The sequence below is a fragment of the Anas platyrhynchos genome, chromosome 3 (genome assembly GCF_047663525.1).
Source record: "Anas platyrhynchos isolate ZD024472 breed Pekin duck chromosome 3, IASCAAS_PekinDuck_T2T, whole genome shotgun sequence".
In the NCBI taxonomy this organism is placed as follows: Eukaryota; Metazoa; Chordata; class Aves; order Anseriformes; family Anatidae; genus Anas; species Anas platyrhynchos.
The window spans coordinates 47554994-47577784 of record NC_092589.1 but is presented as its reverse complement, the minus strand read 5'-3'; the positions used below and the strand labels follow the sequence as shown (position 1 = coordinate 47577784).

General features: G+C 38.8%; 1 protein-coding gene across 3 annotated transcripts in view; it reads right to left on the bottom strand.

The window, feature by feature from the left end:
- Positions 1-22791, bottom strand: part of RPS6KA2 (ribosomal protein S6 kinase A2) — a 293034-nt gene that overhangs the window by 22979 nt on the left and 247264 nt on the right. For all 3 annotated transcript variants that reach the window (XM_021272261.4, XM_013099223.5, XM_005019222.6), the window contains 4 exons: positions 18478-18542; positions 9966-10068; positions 6071-6201; positions 4182-4307 (listed from right to left, as the gene is read on the bottom strand). In XM_021272261.4, coding sequence (XP_021127936.1) covers positions 4182-4307; positions 6071-6201; positions 9966-10068; positions 18478-18542 — 425 coding nt within the window. The remainder of the gene's footprint in view (positions 1-4181; positions 4308-6070; positions 6202-9965; positions 10069-18477; positions 18543-22791) is intronic.

Sequence of the window (22791 nt, the reverse complement as noted above, 5' to 3'; positions counted from 1 at the left end):
TAAAACAGGTCATAGCAACAGCAGTTTTTACTTTGGCTGTTATTTTCCAGTATTCTCTCCTTGTGGCAGGAGAAGTTGATCTAAATCCAGCTTGAAAGCTTCACTATAAGTAGGGAGCTAAGCTTGAAACCAATGCAATTATTCTAAGTAAAGAAAAAAAAAAATATTCTGGAATGCACTAATTGCATCAAATCTCTGGCAGATTTTGAAAAATCTGATTCACCAAAATCTCTAGCATTTCCTTTGTTTTCCAAAAGAGTGCTCTTAATCTGTTTAGGCTTCCATCACAGCCTTTTTTTTTCATCCACAGAAATCCCTCCATCTGCTCTAGCATCGGTCTCTTAATTAATTGACTAATTTTCTTTAGATACTGATGCGATTGAAATAGTTTGATCTGATTTTCCTTTGCTTCTGATCTTACTGTTACAGTTGCACCCATTTGATGCTTGCAAATGTGATCAACTCTGCCAGTTTCCTTTGTTACTAAAAATCGTTATGCCTGCTTTAGTCAGGATGATCAAAATTCTAGCAGAAGAATCTGAAACACATTAGCGGTCCATCAGAGGAGAAACACTCTTCCCCTCCCGCCCCCCTGCCCAGTGTTCTCTTCTTTATACCAGAGTCTTATTAAACATTCAGAAGAATGAGCAGTATACTTACTTGTATTTCATAACTTTATACTTTCTTTCACTTGAGAATGGGATGGAAAAAAATCCTAAGAGTTAAATTTTAAAAGTGCCTCAGGGTATGTACATGCAGTAGAATATAATAGAAAGATTTCCTAAAGCCCAGTCTACCTGCACTGACCCAGACAGGTTCCTACTACTTTTAGGGTAGACTCAGTGTGCAGGAAATATATCTGTCTGTAAGCTTTTCTGTTGCATGGCATTGATATGCTCTCAGTAGTTTAGATGTGTTAAGTCTCAGTTCTTAAATATTGTATTTAGAAGCCTGAGGGCAGTTCTAAAATAGACATAGATTTTATTATTAGCATTTCATTCTTACAAATTACATGAAAGAAAAGGCGAGAGGCATGAAGAAAAATCTGTTCTGAAAGTTGAGATTGGATTTACAAAGGTAGCTGGGTGCCCAAAGGTGCAGAGAAGTCTTGGGAGGGATTTCCAAAAGCCTCTCAGTGAGCAATGTGCCGTATCTCACTGAACACTGAAAAGAATTAAATTACAATTCTGTTCAAGTGTTTTTATCATGCCAGTGAAGAAGCTTCTTTGCACTGCTACACATCTAATTAGCTCTATAAGATGGCCTCCAATTAGTTGCAGATGGCCAGCAAAAGCAAAAGGGATGAAATGTTTCTGACAAATACATGCTGCTTCTAGATTAGGAAAAGTTTTGTTTGTCTGTGTGGATTTTCTGGCAGTAGCTCTGACTCAAGTTACTCTGGCTCAGTACTCTGCTGTCTCAGTGTGGCACTACACAGCGATAGTAAATAAGGCCTGGTGAGTGGCATTCTCCATGGAGGGATTATTTAGCCGGTGACATTACACGCTTCTTCCTGCGGTGATGCTACCACGTCATTTCCTAAACTCCTTCATCTCTGCCAGTGTCCCCTGGGGAGAAAGGGATGATGCTCTCTGACGTGTCGGCAGTCGTTGCTAACAAGGGAGCTTTTAATGAGCTGGTACCAGACAAATGGGGAAGCTGCCTATCATACAAACTATCACTGTAGATATTTTTTCCTGTGACTGTTATATATTAGAGAGCATGGAGAAAATTACACTTACTGAAAGATATCAAAAGAGTCTAATTACAGTGATTTCTATAGAGAAAGTTAAAGGATGCGTGTCAAAAGGGACTGATATGTAATTATGATAATGCCAGTTGCAACTCCTGTGCTATCTAATTACTTGAAATGGGTGGCATTGAACAGTCATTATGAAAGTGAGCTACTTTTATAACAAAATGATATAATCTTGATATCAAATAGAGACAAAAATGAAAGGATAATAAAATTAGTATATTTGTATGAATAATAATCAAACAGGCAGCAGTCAATGTGCAAACAGAAAACCACCAACTGTCTCCAAGCCCAAATCTGTGCTACACTTTTGACTCACTCTGCGTCAGAAACTGAGATGCTGTGTGTGTTGGTAGTCAAACTGGTAGTCAAACTCAAAAAACTACTGGCATGACAAGAAAAGAGTGGAGGGAGAAAAGAATAAAAAGAGAAAAGATTAATAGAAATGGAAAAGAGCATAAACCTAGCAGTCAAAGGGCTAACCTCTCCTGGGCCCGGCTTTGGGTTTCTCCACGTGTTGTTTGCTCTAGATTCTCTAATATACTCCAAACCCATAACCACTGGGTAGGTGCTGGACCCTTTTGGATTTATGCAATCAGACATCTTTGAGGATAGAGGTCTTTTTGGTTTTGTGCTGTATTTGTATTACACTGTTAAAGCAGTACTTGATATACATAAAATAGTAAAATTATTAGTTTAATTTAACTCACATTTTGTTCACCACAAATGTGGTGAACAAAATTGCTCAGAATCCATACCTACTATAGTCTAATGCCATCTGTTCACAAATGAACTGGTCATTGGAAAACTCGTTTTTCCATTCATTAAAAATGAAAATCCTAGCATGTTCATACAAAAGCCCACGGACCTGCTGGTAGGTCTCTGCTCCTAATTATGGTATAGCCTAGAAAAATAATCTGTTATTTGAACGACATCAACAAATTGTCAATTATTAACAGTTCCCAGAATTTTGTGGGCACCACTTGGAGAAAACAAAACTTTCCAGGGCTTTAAAGGACAATGCACTATCTTCAGTTTTGCCATGGAAAATAAGACTGAATAAAAAGTTTAATATTATTTTGTTGAATACCTGCAGCTCACTTATCTCATGGACTGCAATTTGGATCACTTCTTTAAACTCTCATCTTCTTATTTAAAAACACAGACACAATTTCATTTAAAAACTAAGTTTGCATATTTTACTACAATTACTACATTAAAATTTACTACAATTTTTAACATACAAGAAATAGAAAGGCAGTTGACTACAATACTTAATTTACTGCAATACTACTAAATATATTTCTCCATGTACTGATTTCAAGGAACTACTTTTTGTCTTATACTCATTTAAGCAATCTGTTCCCATGAGATCATACAGAATGAAAGGATCTGACTTAATTGTCTGTGTCCTTCCAAATTCGTTATTCTAATTCCTCATTTACTCCAATTTTGCCTCTTTTTGGTACAAGAACAAAATCACTAAATACGTTTCTAACATATGAGTGTTTTAATTAGTACTACTTTCTCCCAAAGAAAATTCAGTGTTTGGAACTTTTCCTCTGAGATTTAACCTCATGATCACTTGCTACATACACTAGACTTTTCTGCCCTCTGTAAAAGCTGCACACTATTAACCAACAGCACTTAATGGAGGTTGTAATTTAGCCCAATGACTGTGACCTTCCAAAGCAGTTCTGCTGGAGAGCCATTCTTTCCTATCAGAACAGATTCCTTCCTACATATATCCTTGCAGCTTCCCGGCTGCTGGCTGCTATGACATATGGTATTGCTTGACCAGCTCTGAAGTTCACTGATTTGTCTTTAAGATCCAACTAATTTCCACTGAATTTACATTTTGAATCTCTACTGAAGCTTGTCTTTTGCTCCTTTGTGTAGCATGCTGGTGCTGAGTGTCAAGAAGACAAAAGGAAATCTAATTATTTGAAGGTGACTACGTTTTTCACTGGCATGTCTCTCTTATTACAATAAGAACTGCAAGAACTAAACTTAAGAAGAACAAATTTGTGTTTTGCAATCAAGTGGGAATCAATTTTGCAATCATTTTATGTGTTATTGTGTTTATTTATGATGATTCAATGTAGGATCAAAATCATAATGTGTTATGTAATCATTATGTAGGATAAAAATCACACGTAGAAGGCAAAGAGCATGGCTGGAATGATTGTCAGAATTTCCATGAAAGGGTTTTTTCCATTTTACTTGATGAGATTTAGGTGTGAGAAATAATGTAAGACTTACTGTTAACCCCCTCATCTTTTGAAAAAAAAACAAAAAAAAACAAAAAAAACAAGCAACACTGACAAGAAATAAACCAACTAAATATCCACTGACCACACTGTTGCCCAGGCAGACAGAGCAATGTCAAACCACATTTCTGGCACCTGCTAGAAGGATTTCTTACCTTCACCGCAAACTCTGTTTCTGTTGCTTTATGAACACATCTCTTGCACACTGAATAGGAGCCAATTCCTATGTCCTCCTTGATCTCATATCCATCTGTAAAGTGAATATTGTTCCCATGTAATTGCTATAGAGAAAGACAAAATAAGGAAATCAGGACATGGGTATGTAAATACAAGGACTAGCCTAGTCTTAAGGAAGTGCTTGATCTCACCTTCTCCACAGAATTCTCCTGTCTTAGTTGGTTTTCTAAGTCCAGATAAAAATAAAAAATCAGAAGCACTTTACCTAAGCAAGTGTATCCCAGCACTTTTTACCACTTTTCAGTCTGGAAGATGGAGTTGCTCATGCAGAAGTAATGGCAAAAAAAAAAAAAGCAGTGATTTTTTAAACTATTTATGGAATTCAGACAGCCACTTCCTATTAGAAATTCACAGGGAACTGTGGGCCCAAAACTTTTGGCAAACCCACAATTCTTGACAATATAAACTTGTTTCTAATTAAAAAATACTTAGAAAACTAATTTCTAACTGAAGGGCCAGACAACATAAACAGCTAATAGCTTCACAGGTTTCAAAACAGATACCCCACATATGGGGTGTATCTCCAGTCCAGTGGAGGTCTTGTTAAGAATATGTATTACTATGAATTCCGTGTGAGAGAAAAAATATCATGTTAAGCCAGCATAACTTAAGTAAATATGTTTCTAGTGAAAATAATATGACAGTACTTTAAAACTTCTTATTTTATTATTGAGCGGTATAAAATGAATTATGGCACCACTAGTTCATATGCCCTTTGGAATGCATTTGGGCAGGTGGATTGGTTAGGTGGTGATGGCTTCCCAAAGCCCAAATCTGAGGCCTTGCTGCAAACACCATTTCAGGACTCAAAAAATGACCAGCAGCTCTACAAATCCTCTAGGATCTTCTCTCTGAAAATGTATGTTCCTTAGTAAAGTTCACATAGAACCTTCTAAGACATGTAACCTTGAAAGACATGCAAATGTGAAATTCAATACATTTTCACAGACACACACAACATCTGGGATGTAATTGCTTGGTTAATAATTCACTTTGTAGTGCATAAGAGAGTCTTTAAGAATAAACTATAAATTATTAAAACAAGCATGAAAACTGATGCCACAGACAGGGACTCTCCTCTTGAAGCAAAGTACCTCTCACTGTGGGCAAGGGAGGAACTCTTTCCTTATGGGAAAATTTGTTGCCTTTTTGAGCACTGCAATTCCTCTCCTGCTTCACTGTTCCTCTGCTCTGTTGAGCCATTTGTAGCAATTTATTTCTGGTTTACACTAATGGGAAATTACAATAAGTGGAGAGCATGTCATAGGGGAATGTCAACAAGAAACCAAGTGTCTGGCAATTTTCTTCCCTCATCAAGACACTCTGGGTTATGTGAGTACAACCGGGCTCTTGTGCAATCACAACAAGAGCAGAGTGGCCTTTTACATCCAAAAGCTTGGGCTTCATGTGTGTGAGAGCCTACAGGAGTCGTTCATTAAGCCCCTCTGCCAGCACAGACTGTATCACACAGTTCAAGACAAAACTATGGAGAATGACATTGTTTACTGAAAAAACAGCACTCCATTACCTGCCCTGTATGCACAACTGGAATAGTGCGTCAGGTATTTGGAAGTGCATTTCATTTGAGCTGTGACAAGGTGTGATCCCTATTTCATTTACAGGAGAGTAGAGAACATGAATATAAAGATAAAAGCATTTGGAAAAAAAATATCTCATTTTCCATCTCCTACATGCTGTGTAGAAACAGATGAGGGTTGGTTAGCTGTGAAATCCTGAGACAGTTTAAATACAAATCACACATTTGTATCTGCCCATCAAATGCAAAGTTTAACATCAGAATCTGTACCTGCACAATTGGATGAACAGTGATTTTGTGCACATCTTGCTGTGCAGGCTCCTGCACCAAGTTAGAGGCAACAAAGCTGAACCCTCTGAAAAGATGATGAGCATTGGCACTTGGAGGAACACCTGGGGAATCTGTAGAAGGAAGAAAATTATTTCATGAGCTGCACAAAGGATTAAAAGTAATGGCACAGCACCTGCAATAGACAAAGTCACCCCTGCCAGTCAGCAGCAGACTGATGAACTGGTAGACACGCATGAATCCAATTCACCTCCATAATCAAAACTTTGATGTGCCTTCTCTGTCCCTTTTCTCTGGATCTGAACAATGCAGGGATATTATCTGCAAGGATCTTGGATACAGAGGTTTGTTTTTTTGTCCACAGTGGCTGTCCTTTCCAATAGGAAGCACTGCCTGTGCCAGGAGTCTGCACACAGAGAGAAGGCACAGGACAGTGAGGCAAGAGGAAAGACGGACTGCTCAAGGCAGTGCGCCCCTTTGGCTTAGCAGAAGTTCTTCAGAGAGTGGAAAAAAGCTATGGGATGCTTTATCTGTCCTTTGCGGCACACTGACTACAGAAATTACAAAAGCTAGGGTAATGTGGTGTGTTGTGTGGGTGACAAGAATGCAAAGACATGAAGCAGGTGTAAAAGCACGATGTTCCAGCAGTGGTGGTTTGCAATCTCACAAGGGTCTTCCTGGAGCAGCTTCAGGAGCTGGGACCTACTCCAGTGAAGAGGTTGGTTGGCTTGTCCTCAGGTGAACAAACTATCTGGGGGTGTTTTAACTAACTTCCCCGCTCAGCAGAGGAATGTCTGAAGTTCATAGAGCCCTCAGTTGTTCTGCCTATGGAATGAAACGACCAGAGAACAGTCCCTCTTATCTATGCCACCACTCACTGAGAGAAACATCCCACCAAAGCAAGAAGAGAAGAGGTGTGCTTCACTTAAAATTCTGAGATGCTTTGAAGAAATCTTCCTCCCCACTGTATGTTCTGTCCTGGGCATTTCCTTAAGCAGGAAGAGCAGCACGACAAACCATTTCTGGGGAGCTGGCTGGGTGTTTTGATACTTATGCTGTGCAAATTTGCTCATCTTCTAGTCATTCTTTTACCCACTCTCCTTTGTATTTCCTCCAATGCAACACGTGATTTACCATGATGAGGTTTAGTCCTTCTGAAGCCATAATATGGTAAAAATAAATTATCTGCCCAGAAATAAACAAAACTGAGACTGCAGCTAATTCTACATCTCATTACAAAGTCTCCTCAGCTTTAACCGGAGTCAGAAATAAGTACAGCAAGTCTGACCTCACTCCAAAGTATGTGAAAAAGCTATGTCTTTTTTGGTAAAATGATGTGGGCTATTTGTTTATCTCAGAGTGTTGATGCGTACTGCCCTTGCAAATACAGGGATGAATCACACCAAAACTCTTGCATCACTGGGTGCTTCTCACAATGGCAAATATACTACAGCAATTTTCTGAGAGAGATTAATTAAGGGGAAAAAAAAATATTTGCTTTGAAAAGGGAATGTTCAGATCTGAACACTCCTGATTTTTAGGAAAGCTGTGATCCAGCTCCAAACCACAAATGTTAGGTCATCCTTATTTAAAATAATTGTTCCTTCATAATTCCCCACTAATCTCTTTATCAAACACTGTAAAAGAGCTACTGATTATTTGGTGTTCAATATAAAATATTCATCATCACTGACTGATATGCCCATCGTATGAACTAAATGTTAAAACACTAGTGTTAAATATAAAACTGTTTTTAAATCATGTTAACTAACTGTGATAGTTATGAACTATAATTTTCACAGTCTCAATAAATCCAGAATCACTTCATATATCTGAATTAGAGCCACGTGCAAACACCTGTCTCATATAATGTTTACCTTCCTAACTGTAAAAGCCATAATGCTTTGTCCCACTTAAGCATCTCACATTACACGATCTATAGAGTTCATAAATCTTAAGTAATTTACATCAATATGCTTCACTAGGGTTAGTAAACATTATTTTCTTATTTGCAGAAGAGGAGATTTAGACACCTGAGGTATAATCTTACATACTTTTTCTCATCAGTAAAGCCAGCTTAATATGTCTTGCTGGTTATGGAACCCCGTCACTTAAAATAACACAGCCATTTGTGGACTGAGCTCTAAGTTGGATCACCACAATGTCTTGGTCTGATCCTTGTTCAAATCACCACTTATTACCTGGATCACTTCAGTTTCCTGATCCCTATTAGGCTCAGGGACATATAGCTGAGTCAACATAAATGAAATTTTGGTCCACAATGGTGGACTTCAGAAACCAGAGGCCAGAAGAAAACACCTCCAACTCAGATGAATCCCTGAGAAAAGTTAATGTGAAACCATATCTGCAGAAAGCTGTTTCAACCTCCAGGCCAAAGAAAGCTTTCTATGATAGAGCAAACTGCAAGACTGGCAAGGTACTGGATCCAGAACTTTGACATGAACCTGACTCTAGGCAGTAGAGTTCATTCATAAAGACACTCTCCTTGTAATTACTCTCCTTGGTAATATACATGTGCTGCCAATCTGCAAGGGTTTTTAGGGTTTTTCTATTGCTCTGGAACTCAAAATTGTACAGGAACTCACAATTACTCCCATTTGGAAATGATAGGGTTTGGTTCTCAGGCCACTTTTCATAACAGCATGAACCAGAAGCCATGGCAGTCCATCCCCCTACTCTAGCTCCCACCCCAAGACAAACCTTCTCAGTCAGTGTCTTGCATGAGATACTAAACTGAATGAGGCAATAGCAACAACACATACAGTGTAAAATATAATCCTGGACATCAGCACATGCATGAAGTACAAGGGTTTTCATGGCAGCACAATGGATGATGTGTGAATTTCCAAAACAATCCAAACTCTTAGCTTTTCTTTGAGACTTTCCACGGAAGTGGCCTACATTTTTCTCGAGATCAGACTAACTTGTACTCTTCATTTTTTTAGAGAAATGGCCATGTGGGTCCTCTGAAATCTGAACTAAAGCTAAAATCAGAAATATGAAAGTGTAAAATATATTTGCCATGTTTCCAGATACCCAGAGAAAAACTTTTTTCTTTTTTTTTAATATACATTGTGTAAGACTGCACATCCTCAACAAACAAACAAACAAAAAACCACAACCCCAAACTAAAACACCCTAGGAACCAAGACTAGAATATATGTCTAGCAAGAGGCAATGTTATAACTGGGATTACCCTTCTGAGGTTACTGATATTCTTGTTTTGATATTTTGTGCAGCAACCAAGATATATTGCACAAAATGTGATATACTTGTTAGGAAAGAGAAATTATAAGAGCAACATCCTCACTATAAGAATTTTCTAAGTATTGTAGACCAAATTCCCTTTCAGCATAGTTCCACTGATCTGAGAATCTGATGATTCTCTATTACTATTAGCCATCCATTACTATTAACTTCCAATAGTCCACAGTCTATGTCATTTAATAATTAAAGAAAACACCTATAGAATATGTATTTAAATACTACCTTGCAGAGATTCAAGGTTCTTTGAAGTTGAGATGACTTAAAACAGTTGAGGTAATTTAAAACAGATAAATTCAGCTAACATAAACAACAATAATAGTAATAAAATAGCAAATCAACTATTAGTTTTACTCTAAAAAATGCAGATATTAATGTCTGCAATGTGAAGATGGTATTGTGGTAACGTGAAGTTGGTGAAATGTTTTATGAACTTCTTTTCTTAGAAATGCAAACTACTCTGCTTTCTGCTGAACATTGCAAAATCCAGCAATCCTATGGGTGATCAGACTTTTTGACTCAGTTGGAATGGGGAGGGAGAGTATCGCTGAATCACTAAAAAGATCAGTCACCCATGTGCAATTGCACTAACCTGTGGGGGTCCGAGATGTGAACTCTGGATCAAAATGAAAGGTGTCTTCTGGTCGTCCCACTGCAGGCTTGAAAGGTGGCTTGATTTCTTTCCTGTATAGTTTCTACAAGAAGAACAGACCACAGGCAGCAACATAACAACAAACTGTGTACCTTCAGTACCCACATATATGCTCCCCCTTGTTTATCATGTCCTTTGTCATCTCAGTGCCATCCTTCAAGACTGACAAAGAAGATGATAAAGCCATAGCTCTGGCTCTTCCCTGACTAGTAGGCTTAAAATCCGTGCCCTGGATGGTCCCTGCAGTTTTTACTTACTAGAACTTGGCATATAAACACAGATATTTCTGGTTGAACATGGACTTATGGAATATTCCGTCTGGGGCATCTGAAAATTCATTGATCTTATGGGCAGGGCTGGCACATGCAATGGTAGCACCAAGAAACTGCACGTGGGTGACTTCAGCATTACAGCAACGACAACGAGCACAAATAACCACTAGGAAGTGGTGACTGCTTTAGCATTTATTAGCATTTATTATTTGTAAAGAACTAGCAATATGTTGGGTGCTCTGCCAGACGGAGCTGAGCAACAGGCTTGGAGCTCACAACCTAAACAAGCGACTTGTTCTTTTGGCATATCTGGTAAAATGGAAGAGGTTTAGTAGAAGAAATTCCCATCAAAACACAGCAGGAAGAAAGCACTGCAGATGGACATGAAATCATGTTAAAGGCCTAAATGTGCTTGTGCTGAGGAGAAAAAACAAGGAAAAAGCTGAGGAAGAGCAGAGTGTGTAAACAGGTAAGGACTGCAAGGTGAGCAAGGGGCATGTAGGGGAGCATGTAAGTAACAGTCACATATATGCATGGCAATACTCTGCCTTCATTACCAGGGATTTTCTGGCCTCTTTACTCATGCTTAGCAATGGTTAAGAAATTGCTTCACTGTGCTTCTTTGTAAGCATTCATACACACACATGTGCATGCACTCTGGGAGATGAATAAACCGAGGCTCAGTATGTCTGAACCTAACCTGAAGCCTACAGAGGTTAATGGAAAGAGTCATATTGATTTCAGCAATATTTGCATCATCTCTCCTCGAACTGGCAAAACCTGAACACCACGCTGATGGCAGCATGACAGCATGACAGAGCTCACAGTTGACTCCCTGCCCCACGTTTCCATCCCTAGGCTGTACTCTCTTTCTAGCAATGCTTTTGTTCTCAGATTTCAAAGAGCTGAATTAGTTGCCACAGACAGCCCCCAATAATTAACATGTCTAAGCAAAAATATGACATTTCTTTCAAACTTTTAGGTCACAAAATTGCTAGAGAGCAATTTTATGACTGCCTGCAATATGTATTTTCAGGTTAACTCTTAAAAAAACTTCATAATGAGCTGATTTTTCAGAATATTTAATGGAGATTAATACATGTTTGTCCAGTTCTCTGCATACAGGAAGAGTCTTTTAACTCTGGCTTTTTTTTTTTCTTTTTTCTTTTTTTTTTTTTTTTTTGTGGTGAATTAACTTCTATAATATAAAGCATGTGGTCAAACCCAAGATATATATACATCAACATAATTTAAACTTCATTTTGCATAGATTAATGGTTCTTGAGGTAGGACATTCTGCAGCATAGTATTAGCATTAGCATAAAGCAGATGTTTGTGGCTGAATTATGATTCCTTGGAAAAGTGGAATGGTGAGGCTGGAAACGACTCTGCAATAATTAATGGCCATTTCAACATAAAAAGTTCTTGCTTGCGTAAAACTGCTCCGTATCTTCTGAGAGAAAAAGAGATGAATAATTGCAGTGAGCCACAATGGAAAGCCAGTCTTCCAAATAATTAAAAGCCAGTTGCGATCTTAAGCAGGAAGTGTCAGTCATCAACTGAAAAGTATCAAGCTCGTAATTAACATATACGTTTTTCTGTCTGCACAGAGCTTTAAAACAGCACTCAGCACCTACTGAGGGTCTCTCTGTTGCTAGGATGTCACCTTGCGAAAGCTATTTGCTTCCAGCTTCCCTTTATTTGTCTTAATTCACAACTGCAGTCCTTTTACTGCAGAAAGCAATATGGTCACACACACGCTTCCTTTTTGAATCAAATGCACCCCTCATCCTGTGAGGTCCAAAAATTGGAAAACATTTTACAACTGTACATCATTCGTGAACTGCACTCGCTCTTGATTATCGTAACCATATTCTCCCTGGCCTTTCAATTCTGCACCCCCCATCTGCAGTTTCTTAAGTGCTGCTGGATCCACATTTGTGTTTTGAATCCCTAACCCACATCCTCCACTACTAAGGAGGGATTTGAGATTCATCATGACTCACAAGCCACCTAAAGATGTGTAATCACAAATCCGCTTGTTGGGAGGGGATGGAAACAAAGAAGTTTCTTGTGTGGGAGAAAGGAACCTCCTCTGAGTGTAAACTGGACGACACCCTTTTCCATTTCCTTTTCTACATGCAATAAAAATTGTTTCTGGTGTTTCTGACCAGACGATTAGGAACAGCAAAAGGTAAACTGCCTAAAACATTTTTCCCAGGCTCTTGAATCAGGTAGCTAGATCAAATCATTGAGGAACAAGAAAGAGCAAAGCAGTGTCATCTGTGGGCTTTGCCACCCCACACTGGCTGCACTGTCCTGAGAGAACCAGTACAACCAAAGCCAATTCTCTGAAGCAAACTAAACCACAATGCAGAGTTAAATGTGAAAGCTTGCTGCAGGCAGAGAACATCTTCCTTTAATGTCCTTTAAATGTCCTGTATCTTGTCTACTCCAATATGCAAAGCGACAGAAACTGACCTAAGAAAACAGGAAGAATCACAGCCATTGTCTTCCATGTGAGCAGAGAACAAATCTCTTGGAGAGTTTGAGATCCTTCTGGACTTTCCAAGAATATTTCTCATTTTACGTGAAATGTATTAACTTATTATCTCTTACCATGCTCCCAAAATTATTCAGGGTTGATGGACCAACCAGAGTACGTAGCAAGGTAACTTTGAAATCTTTCAACAGTTTGGTGTCAATCTGTGACAGTTAGAATTGGGTACCTCCTGCTCTGAAGATGTTTCTCATTGTAGCTTAGTTAAGCCAATGTTTGGCTGCTACCAAAAAGCCCACCTGCTTTCTCTGCTTGCATTGTGCCTGCACTGGCATTCGTATGACATTGTTGTGTACCAGGATTTTCACAGAATTATCTTTCTACTGGCATAGCTTGCTGAACTTGTTAATCACAGCATCAGACAAGAACCAGAGACGGTGCAAAAACGGAGATAGGTGGCTGCTGGTGTGCACAGTGGCACGGTGCCATGCTTTGGTGCCACTATAATTTCAGCTTAGCCGGACAGTAAAATAACATCCTCCTTCCCTTCTGTGCACTGTGACTCCTCTGAGTCACCTACACCTCTGTGACAGGACTCTCATGCTGTCCTTTCTGGCTGAGCTCTCACAGTCCCCTGTGAGACCATTTGCAAGTGTGCATCAAGGGAAATGTACTGCAGCCCACGGGCTGGGCTCAGAGCAGGGACCAGAGACAAGAACATGGGTTGCAATCTCCACATGGCACTCTGGCAGCTCAGAAAATGCTGAAGCAATGTGAACTGAAACATTTCTCTTTTGCTAAGTCAACATGTGAATATGTAAAATACAGGAACTTTCAAATTGAATTTATTTCCAGAACCTTGCAACCCACAATATAACACTATATTTCAACATTCTTTCTGATTTGTGTATAAAGAAAAAAAAAAAAAAAAAAAAAAAACTAATTTTCTTGCAGGTCCCAATGATCTTTTCTTAATATATATTGCCAGATCCCTGATATGAGCTTCATCTGAACACACCTCATTAGCTGGGACTCAAACAATACACCAAGGAGACCAGTAATCAAATGCTGGACATGTGTCTGTCCTTTGCTATTTATAAGCAGTTAATTTACCATTATCTTAAAAAAAATTCAGAGAAACAAATGCCTGTATATGTGCCTTGAAAATGTCAAAACCCCCAAAACGATAAAAACCACCCCCATCCCCCATTAAAAAATAAATAAATAAAAAAGAAAAAAGTTTAATTTAGTCGAAATCTATTTAGTCATTTCCTCAATGGTTTCTTTAATGAAAATTGAATTACTACTTAGACACCTTCCAGAAACTGAAAGATGCTACCCTCCACAGTGACGCATTCGTAGTGTGAGAATAAACTCCCTTGATACATACACCTGTCACGGAAAACCTAATAGGCAGACAAAAGGACGAACTACCTCCTAAAATGTTTGTCCTCCTCTAGATTAAATACAAGTGATAGAGAAGCTAGTAGAATTCAGACCTTGGGATCAACTTTTGCTGTTTGCATAATCTGTAATTAAATGATTCACAATTCCAGATTACTTTGATCTCTGATTAATATTAGAGGAAAAAGAACTTGTGTCCCCTTTCTTCTCACTCCTTCCCAGCAGTATTTGACAGTTCATTTTCTAGGATGCCAGTTGCTCCAGTTACAATTTAGCCTGTCATCTAAATAAAAACCACTGCTTTAGTCCAAGTCCTCTGCCTGCAGTCTGCAAAAACAGACTTCATTTTTTATTTTCAGAGAAAAGCCAGAAATTCTTTAAGCATGACCTGGAAAGAAGAAACAGAAGTACAAATACTAAGATCCAGGCTGTGCTTTCTAAGATCCATTGACTGAAATTATCTGAGGTCAACCCAATTGGGGCCTGCTTGTCTTAGGGAGGAAAGGGGTACATATGTAGTAAGCAGGTAAAACTTGGAAGGAGCTGTGCACCTAATCTTGGGAATCACAGCCTTGATCATGAAAGACAGTTCATTCATTTAACACAGTATCTATCCAGTTTGCATCATAGTGTCTACTAAATGCCTTAGAGCAGTAAGTGATATTTGCAGAAACCTTCATCTATTTTTCACCCTGCAAAGTGAGGACTTAGAGTTTTGTTACTGGGTGACAATAGCCATGAAAACAAGACTCATACAGAGACTAGCTCGTGACACAGTTTAAATTTTGTCATAAATATTCTATATTAGATCGTCCCCAGTTCATTTAGTGCTACCTACACAACACAAACTACATCTGGACTGAAAGGCAGCGCCCCAGAGTATGGGAATGGAGCAAAGATATTGTGGGAAAGGACTGGAGGAGGACGTTTTTCTCTAGCCACATTCATGCTTTCCAGGCTTGTACCTATTGTTTCTGCTGTACTTGGCATGAGCATCTGCAGCATCATCACAATACTTTTCACACTGTATGTCATTTCCACTGCATTCAGTGTCTTCATCCAAACCAGACGCTGCGTCTGGTTGTGTCTGTTTGAAGACAGTGAGAGACGGGAAACAAGTGGGAAATGACTGCCTCAACAGGTAAACATTTCAGTGATAGAGACAATAACCAAGCCTGAACCCAAAACCCAAGGGAACAGCTCTGACAGTAGATGAAGATCTGATTTATACATTTCTGTCTGCAATTCTAATGATTTCATCACCAAGATGTCTAGACATCACACATAACTTGGAAACAAGCAACTAACTCTCATTTCTGTTTTGAAACTCTTTTTTTTTTTTTTTTTTTTAACTGAGATGAAGCAGCTTGGTACTTTGTTCCTGGTTACCATGTCACTCCTATTGTAGGAAAAAGCTTGCTTAAAAAAGACATCTTTTGCATTGGGTTTCTAGAAGATAATAACCCATTCTGACCCTTCATGATAAAGGGACTTCTGATAGAGGATCATTTTACTACAGCCTCTGAAAGTTCCAACACTGGTATGATAACACAGAAGTGTTATCATACCTGTCAAGGTAGCTTAGCTCTCCATGAGAGCTTGCCTCCTTGCTCACTGAGGCCTTTATATTACCAAAGTATAAAACAAATCAACATTCATATCCTGCCTTATCAATGTCATTGTTTATTGATTTTATATACATGATGGAAATAAAAAAATGAGGGCACTGGGGACTCTTTTCATGCAACAACAGAGAGATCAGCACTAAACACCTGTGCATGACCCATTTTTTCTCTATGACCATGCTCTGTTTCTTTCCACGGATGTGGAATGTGCTAACAGTTGGTTGGATCATCATCATAACACAAAATCCTGGCTTCAGCTCAAGGCTGGGGTGGCTCATGCTGCTCTGAAATGCATACTTTGCTGCTGCTGTAACTAGATAAACTGCACAGGACCTCCACGAATGATAGCAAAATTAAGATTAAATGAGGAAATGGATTATAAAGATGATAGCTGATCTGTGTAATAATGATCCATCAGTCTCCAAGAGAGTGCAATAATGTTGGATTAAAATGAATCTTTACAGCTACATTTTACAGCAAAGTTACAGGGCTAGATAAGTCAACACAGGGTGGTTAAATAAACCTCCATCTCTGCCTCCAAGTCATGTTTAAGCACACCTACTCTCTTGATGGTATATATTTCCCTGACCTCTCCACAAGAACATTTCAAATGTTGAAGGACTATACAATGGACCTTGCTGAACATGTTTTCACGATGCAGAGACTCATTTCTCCATGATGAGTTACTGAGTTGCTCCACTAGCAAACAGAAAAGGAGAAACTCTGCCACCATTGCAATGCTCCCAGCTGAATTAAGATTTATGTACCTACCCTGTATTTACTTTAATTGCAAAGCTGAGGACGAGAGGAATGCAGACAATAACAACATCATCTCTGTAGGATTGTCTATATTTAAAACTACCCTTAAAGCTGATGCAACATACCCCGTAATTTTTTTGTAAATGTAAACTCTTTAAACAGAATCTTATGATTAGTAAAAAGCAGAAGGAAAAAAAAAAAATCTAGACTCCAGAACATATATAATAGGACTAAAAATCAGTAGGACCATAAAGAAAATTCTCAAACTCCACTTTCATTGATCATCTTGTAGCATGCTTATGAGTCATGCCAACTCTTCAACATGCAGTCCAAAGTAGATTCATGAGTTTTTCCAAAATAAGTGATTCTGTGTGTCTTCTAAAGGCCACTTGGGCACCACAAAATGTGCTTTCACAGAGATGCTAGCTTTATTGTAAAGCCCTGGGCAGTGTTTTGAGAAAGGCTGTGGGACAGATTCATACTGTTTTACCAGAATTTGTGGTAAGAATTGCATTAGTAAGAACAGCGACCTGTTACATTGGCATTCATGAGTGAATTCAGATCAAATATTAAAGAGATGTAATGACACCATAACATAGGTAAGACAAAATTAAACTAGAAAATTCTAGTGGATGTGGAAAACAGGAGCTATGATGCGTTGGCAGATGCTCAGATAGAAAACAGTTTGCCTCCAAGTTTGACAAAAAATAATTGATTTGAACAAACATGATACTGAAAAAGAGAGGTTTAACCTCACTGCAAGTCTGAATCAAGCACTTAGATAAACTCTACAGCCAGCTTTATGAGCTGTAGCTGATAGCAATAAAATAAATCCTTGTTTACCACTCTATGAATCACGTCTGACATGTCTTATTAGAACCATGTTATATTTGATAAAATGTTTGCTGTTCCTGTTTTGAGTGCCGATGTTAAATTAATGACTCACCTTAATAAAACATCAACCACTTGTAAAAGGAGTTGCTATTTCCTGTTCTGGCTGGCTGACTTGCATACCCAATGATGCAAAATCACTGTTCTGAAAATCTACCTGTGTTGTTTTCTGTTGTGCCCACCACAGCAGAAGAGCCAGATCCTGTCCTACAGTCACTTAGAAGGGGCCAACAAAGCTATTTTGTTAGAGGACTTACAACACCAGCCAGTCCCAGTAGTACCATGCTGTGTTTCAGAGACGGGTACACCTGGAAGTCTTGGGGCTTCTTGGAGCTACATGGGCAGATATGTGCAAGAGTGGACCTGGGGCTACTCTGAATATTTTCAAGAGAGAAAAAGATTCCTGGAAGTCTCTGACACTGGGAATAATAAAACTTGCATTTAGTCTAGCTTGCCAGAGCTAATGAGAAGGACAAGTATTTCAGTATGGAACATAAAACCAGAAGGATGGAGGGACCTAAAGCATCAGACAGCTTCACTTTGGAGTACCTTTTTCAAACTCAGCCCTTTGGCTCTGTGTTCCTTTGCAATTGAAACATGAAATATTACAGGAATTCCTTTATTTACAACTGATTGTTTGCACTCCGATCCAGTGCCCACAACCAATGAATCATGCTTATTAGAGTTGAATGTGGAAATTACTCTGCAGAACACTGCAAAGAGCCTCAGGTAGTACTGTGATTAGCCAGCCCATCAGAGAGAACAGAGACAAGCAGTCAGAGAAAACTGACAATTGCAGAAAACAGATTTCTATTTCTTTCACTTTGGGGTATGAGAACAAATGTTTATATATATGACAGAGACATAGGTACCCACTTAAAAGGCTCTAGGTCCTGGTTCTTCTACGTTAGAGATCAATTAATCTCTTTTATAAACATGCCAGTTGGTCTTCAAAAATTTAGCTAAGAAAAAATAAAAAATTAAAATGCTGCTCCACTTACATTCCAGTCTATAGTAACAAAGAATGGGTGACGTTTAATTTCTTCCACTCCATCGAATCCAGCACCTGACAAGAGAATGAAAGAATCAAAATAAAGTCATGCTTAGTAAAGTGCTACATGATATCACCTCTCCAGCTTTCCTCCCCATCCCTCTTTTATTCTGACAAGCCAGAATCACCATCTAAAATTTCCTTCTAGAAAAGAAAGCCTGAACTGCCACAACCATACAAACAACCATAAATGCAGACAATGGCACCTCATTAATGGATATTTGAGGGCTGAAGGTTTTTTCTTTTTCTTTAAGTGAGGCTGGTGTCAAGGCTGCTCTCTTCAGGCTTCAGATGAGACATAGGATTTCAGCTGCAGCAGAGCACAGGCACCAGCAAGGCCAGGAGGGGCCCCAAAACATCCCAAAGCTCCAGCAAGGCTACTGCTGCTTCTTGCCACCAACGGGAGATCCCCTGCCTGCACTGATTAGCAAACCTTCTATAATCACCCATTCTCTGAAGGCACGAAAAACTGCATTACTATTAAGTTCAGACCCAAATTACCAAAAGGCTCCAAATAATTTCAGGCAAGTCAGGTTTTTAGGTTCTCCCTTCTCAAACACCATCTTCAAATTTGCATGAGTACCAAAATTATCACTCTTACTGGTATCTTTCCTTCACTGGTAGTACTGTTAGACTTCTCTATTAAACTTTCTCTATTGGAAATTTAAGGAAACTCCCCTGAGATCTGGTAATGAATCTAATCTTAAAAGATTGTGTTTTTTTTTTTTTTTTCTTCCCTTAGTTGAATTTACATGCTTCAATACCATCACAAAAACTAACAGGTGCTCAGTAATAATTAAACAACTGTCAGAGATGACTTAGCATTCAATTTTGGAAGAGCTGATCTGACTTTATTAATAGTAGTTTTCATTTTTGCAGAAGGAGAAATAACATCTGGAAGCAAAGGCTTCACAATGCAATTTTGGAACCAGTTCCTGAAAGGTACCCAGCGCTTCTTTGCAAGGATGCTTAACATCCTCGATTCTCAGAAGGACTCAGGATTAATAAGCATCTTGAAAAAGGCACCTTAGAGGACTCAGCATTTTAAATGCAATAGTTGTACTTCCTGAGGATCTGCATTACAAGCAGTTTAGAAAGGTCTTGTCAACTCAAGCTTTTGTAAAATGTGACATCTGCTATCCTTGTGTACAAGACATTACTGATGTTTGCCAAAATGCACTGATCAGGAACAGCTTCCTACAGTCTGCTTAATGTTCACTGATGAATGGATATGAAAAGCAAACACTTTGTGAACATAACATACCGGATTATGTCAGGCCTGCTGCATAGTAACTCAAAAGTAATGCTGGTCTAATTACTTCCCCATCCTGGTAATCTTATAGTATAGACAAATGTAAGAGATGCACACAAGGATAAACAATCCTAGCCTGGCATACATTATTAGGTGTTCTGAGGTGACCCTCCTCCCCAGGCAGGAGTGATGTCTTTGGGTTATAATGGACAGTTCTAGGAAAACACACCATGAAATCAAATCTTAGAGAAAAGAGGACAAAAGAGAGAACATCATTATGTAGCTGTATAAATCTATTGTATATCTGCAATGTTAGTGTGGAATCTAGTTAATTCCCTCACCTAGAAAAGGGTGTATCTTATAGAGGTAAGAAAAAATCAAAGTGTAACAACAAAGGGTATGACCTGGAAACAGATGACTGAGGAGGGTATATGACAGAGATCTGAAAAGTCATGATTATTTGGAAAGGGAGGGGGAGGAGAGTTAAGGATTAAGCATTCCACATCTTTTTCTGTATGAGAATTTATGTCAATAAATGATGCTAGTAGGAATCAAGTTCAGAGCAATCTGGAGGTCCTTCTTCAGACAGCAGCTAGTTGTGTGACGTGTGGAATTACTTGAAAAAGAGGACACGGAGGCAAAATACTTATATAGGTTCAGGGGGAGACCAAAAAAGTATGTGGAAAATAAATCTGCTAAAGATTACTTCATTGACAAACCACAAGAGGTTCAAGAAAACCCTTGCTTGACCTTAAAGCAGGTGGAGACTAGGAGAGAATTTGTGTGAAGTATCACATATGCTTACCCTATTCTTGCTCTTCCCAAGATAGTTGTTTATGACTTCTAGGTATTGGACAAGAAAATACTAAGACTTAGATAGCAATTAGACTTGTTTTATTCCTTTCTTAGCATAGTTTTTGCATGCACAGTCTGAAGTCTGTACTAGATACCCCTGACAGATTCATTCTAATTTCAGCAATGCCAACAGAAAAATGAAACCAGCACAGCTACTCTGAAAAGAATCATATTAAATAACTCTTCAGAGAAGAAGTATCTGTGAAAAATATCTTGTGTTCAGTGGTGGTGATTGGAAACTTTGTAATGTACTGTGGATGTTCTTTACTAAATGAGGGTGAAACCTAAGTGCCAAACCAATTTCAGAGGACTAGGATAAATGCTAAAGACACTCCAAGTTACTGGTAGCATTCCTTAGTCTTCTCTGCTCTGCTTCCTACCCTGCTGCTTTACTTTTCTGTCTTGTAGGCTTATGGATAGATCATTGTGTGATGGAAATGACTGCCCTTTTACAGATGATATACTATTTGAAACAAACACTTTTTGCTACTGTTTTTGTTCTTTCTTTTCTGCAAAAATGCAGAAATCAGAACCAAGGAAAAATCCCACCCGTAGCTACTTCTATTTGCGGAGTACTAAAGTGTGCAGTAAGGAATGTAGCATGCAGTTGACATGGGTATTTGTTTGAAAAATTAGCATTTCCCACTTGGGGCCACCTCAGAGCTCTGGCACAGAAAGAACACGTTGTTGGGAATGTCATGGCTTGACTCCATCTTTGGCTAGCTTAATGTACTAAAGAGATTTAGGATGGTAATAGCCTAATTTTGCAAAGAACGAAGGACTTCTAATTCACAACAGCTGATTTTACATCAGAGAGAAGATTCAGTCCTTCCTGCAGTTTTTATTCCCCAATTTTCCCTGCAGTGAGACCTGATTGTGTAGCCCACAGCTCCCTCGTGGCCCCTGTGCTCTGGCTGCTGGCAGTGGCTTGTGACTGGGTCCCCTCCAAAAAGAGAGGAAAGATGTGGCCTGAGGGCATGTTCAGGGATAGCTCTGAGAGCCCCTAGGGGCCACCCTGACCCTGTGTAGAAATCAAAGGGAGAAGTTACAGCATTAGGTGCTTATGGGGCAGCCTCTCTAGATTTGTTCTTTGTGTTTGGGCCATTCATCTACCTTCTACAAATCTAGAGTGGTATTGAAAAAGAGATGTGCTCTCACAGAGAAAAGAAGCCCAGAAGAGGTCCCATCTGGACTGTCCTACTTCATGGGGGTGGACAGTTCTCAAAATAGAGAACCATCCATAATCTGCAGTTGAGGACTGAGCAGACCACTGAAGTGCAGCACATGGCTCCATGACTGTACAACTGCTGCCCTCCTCTAGTTTTCTACTTGTCTTTTTTTTTTTTTTTAAATCCACTTTAACTACAATTTTGTAACCAGACCTCTCTGTGAAGAATAATTTGCACAATCAAGCCAGCAAGTGTTCCTACATGCCATGCAGTCCCACAAGGGTCCAAGATGATAAATAGTGCTTTTGGATCTAATTGCCAGCTTAAACACATTATGGAGTGCATATAGATTTATATAAAAGTAGCCTCATGTTAATAAGCGAAAACTTCATTATCTAAGATTGTTTTATGACTGTAATAAAAGTGTCTGTGTGCAGTAATGAAAGAATGTTTTATTTATAATTGTTTTTGATTTTGAATCATTATGGACAACATGAGCCCTGAAATACACTAAGGGAAAAAGAGACCTATGAAAGTTTATTATTTGAATATTCAAAATGATTAGAAGGGGTTTACAGAATTTTAATTTCAGGGAATAAAATTTTAGTGACTCTACATTTTCATGATCTGGGCCATCCATTTTGAAATTCATTCTAAGGTTTACAAAAATGACACACAATCACTATGATGAAGGAGAAGTTTGTTTTTAAAGTTTGTTGTCTCATAAAACTGAAAAATAAATCTTTCTATGCATCAAAGAAGAATGTTTCTTCTCCAGTAACATAGGACTAAGGAAAGAATAACCATTTCTTCAGCTTCTATGATGACCCTACCAGCACATGCTTTTATTGTATACTTTCTCGGCCAAAAATCTTAATTATGAGGACTCTGGAACTTTATGGTGCTTAGCAGTTTAAGGAGTTCCTGAAATGCTGTTTAGATTTGTTTACCTGCCTGAACAGATTGAGGACTTTGGGTATGTGAGAAT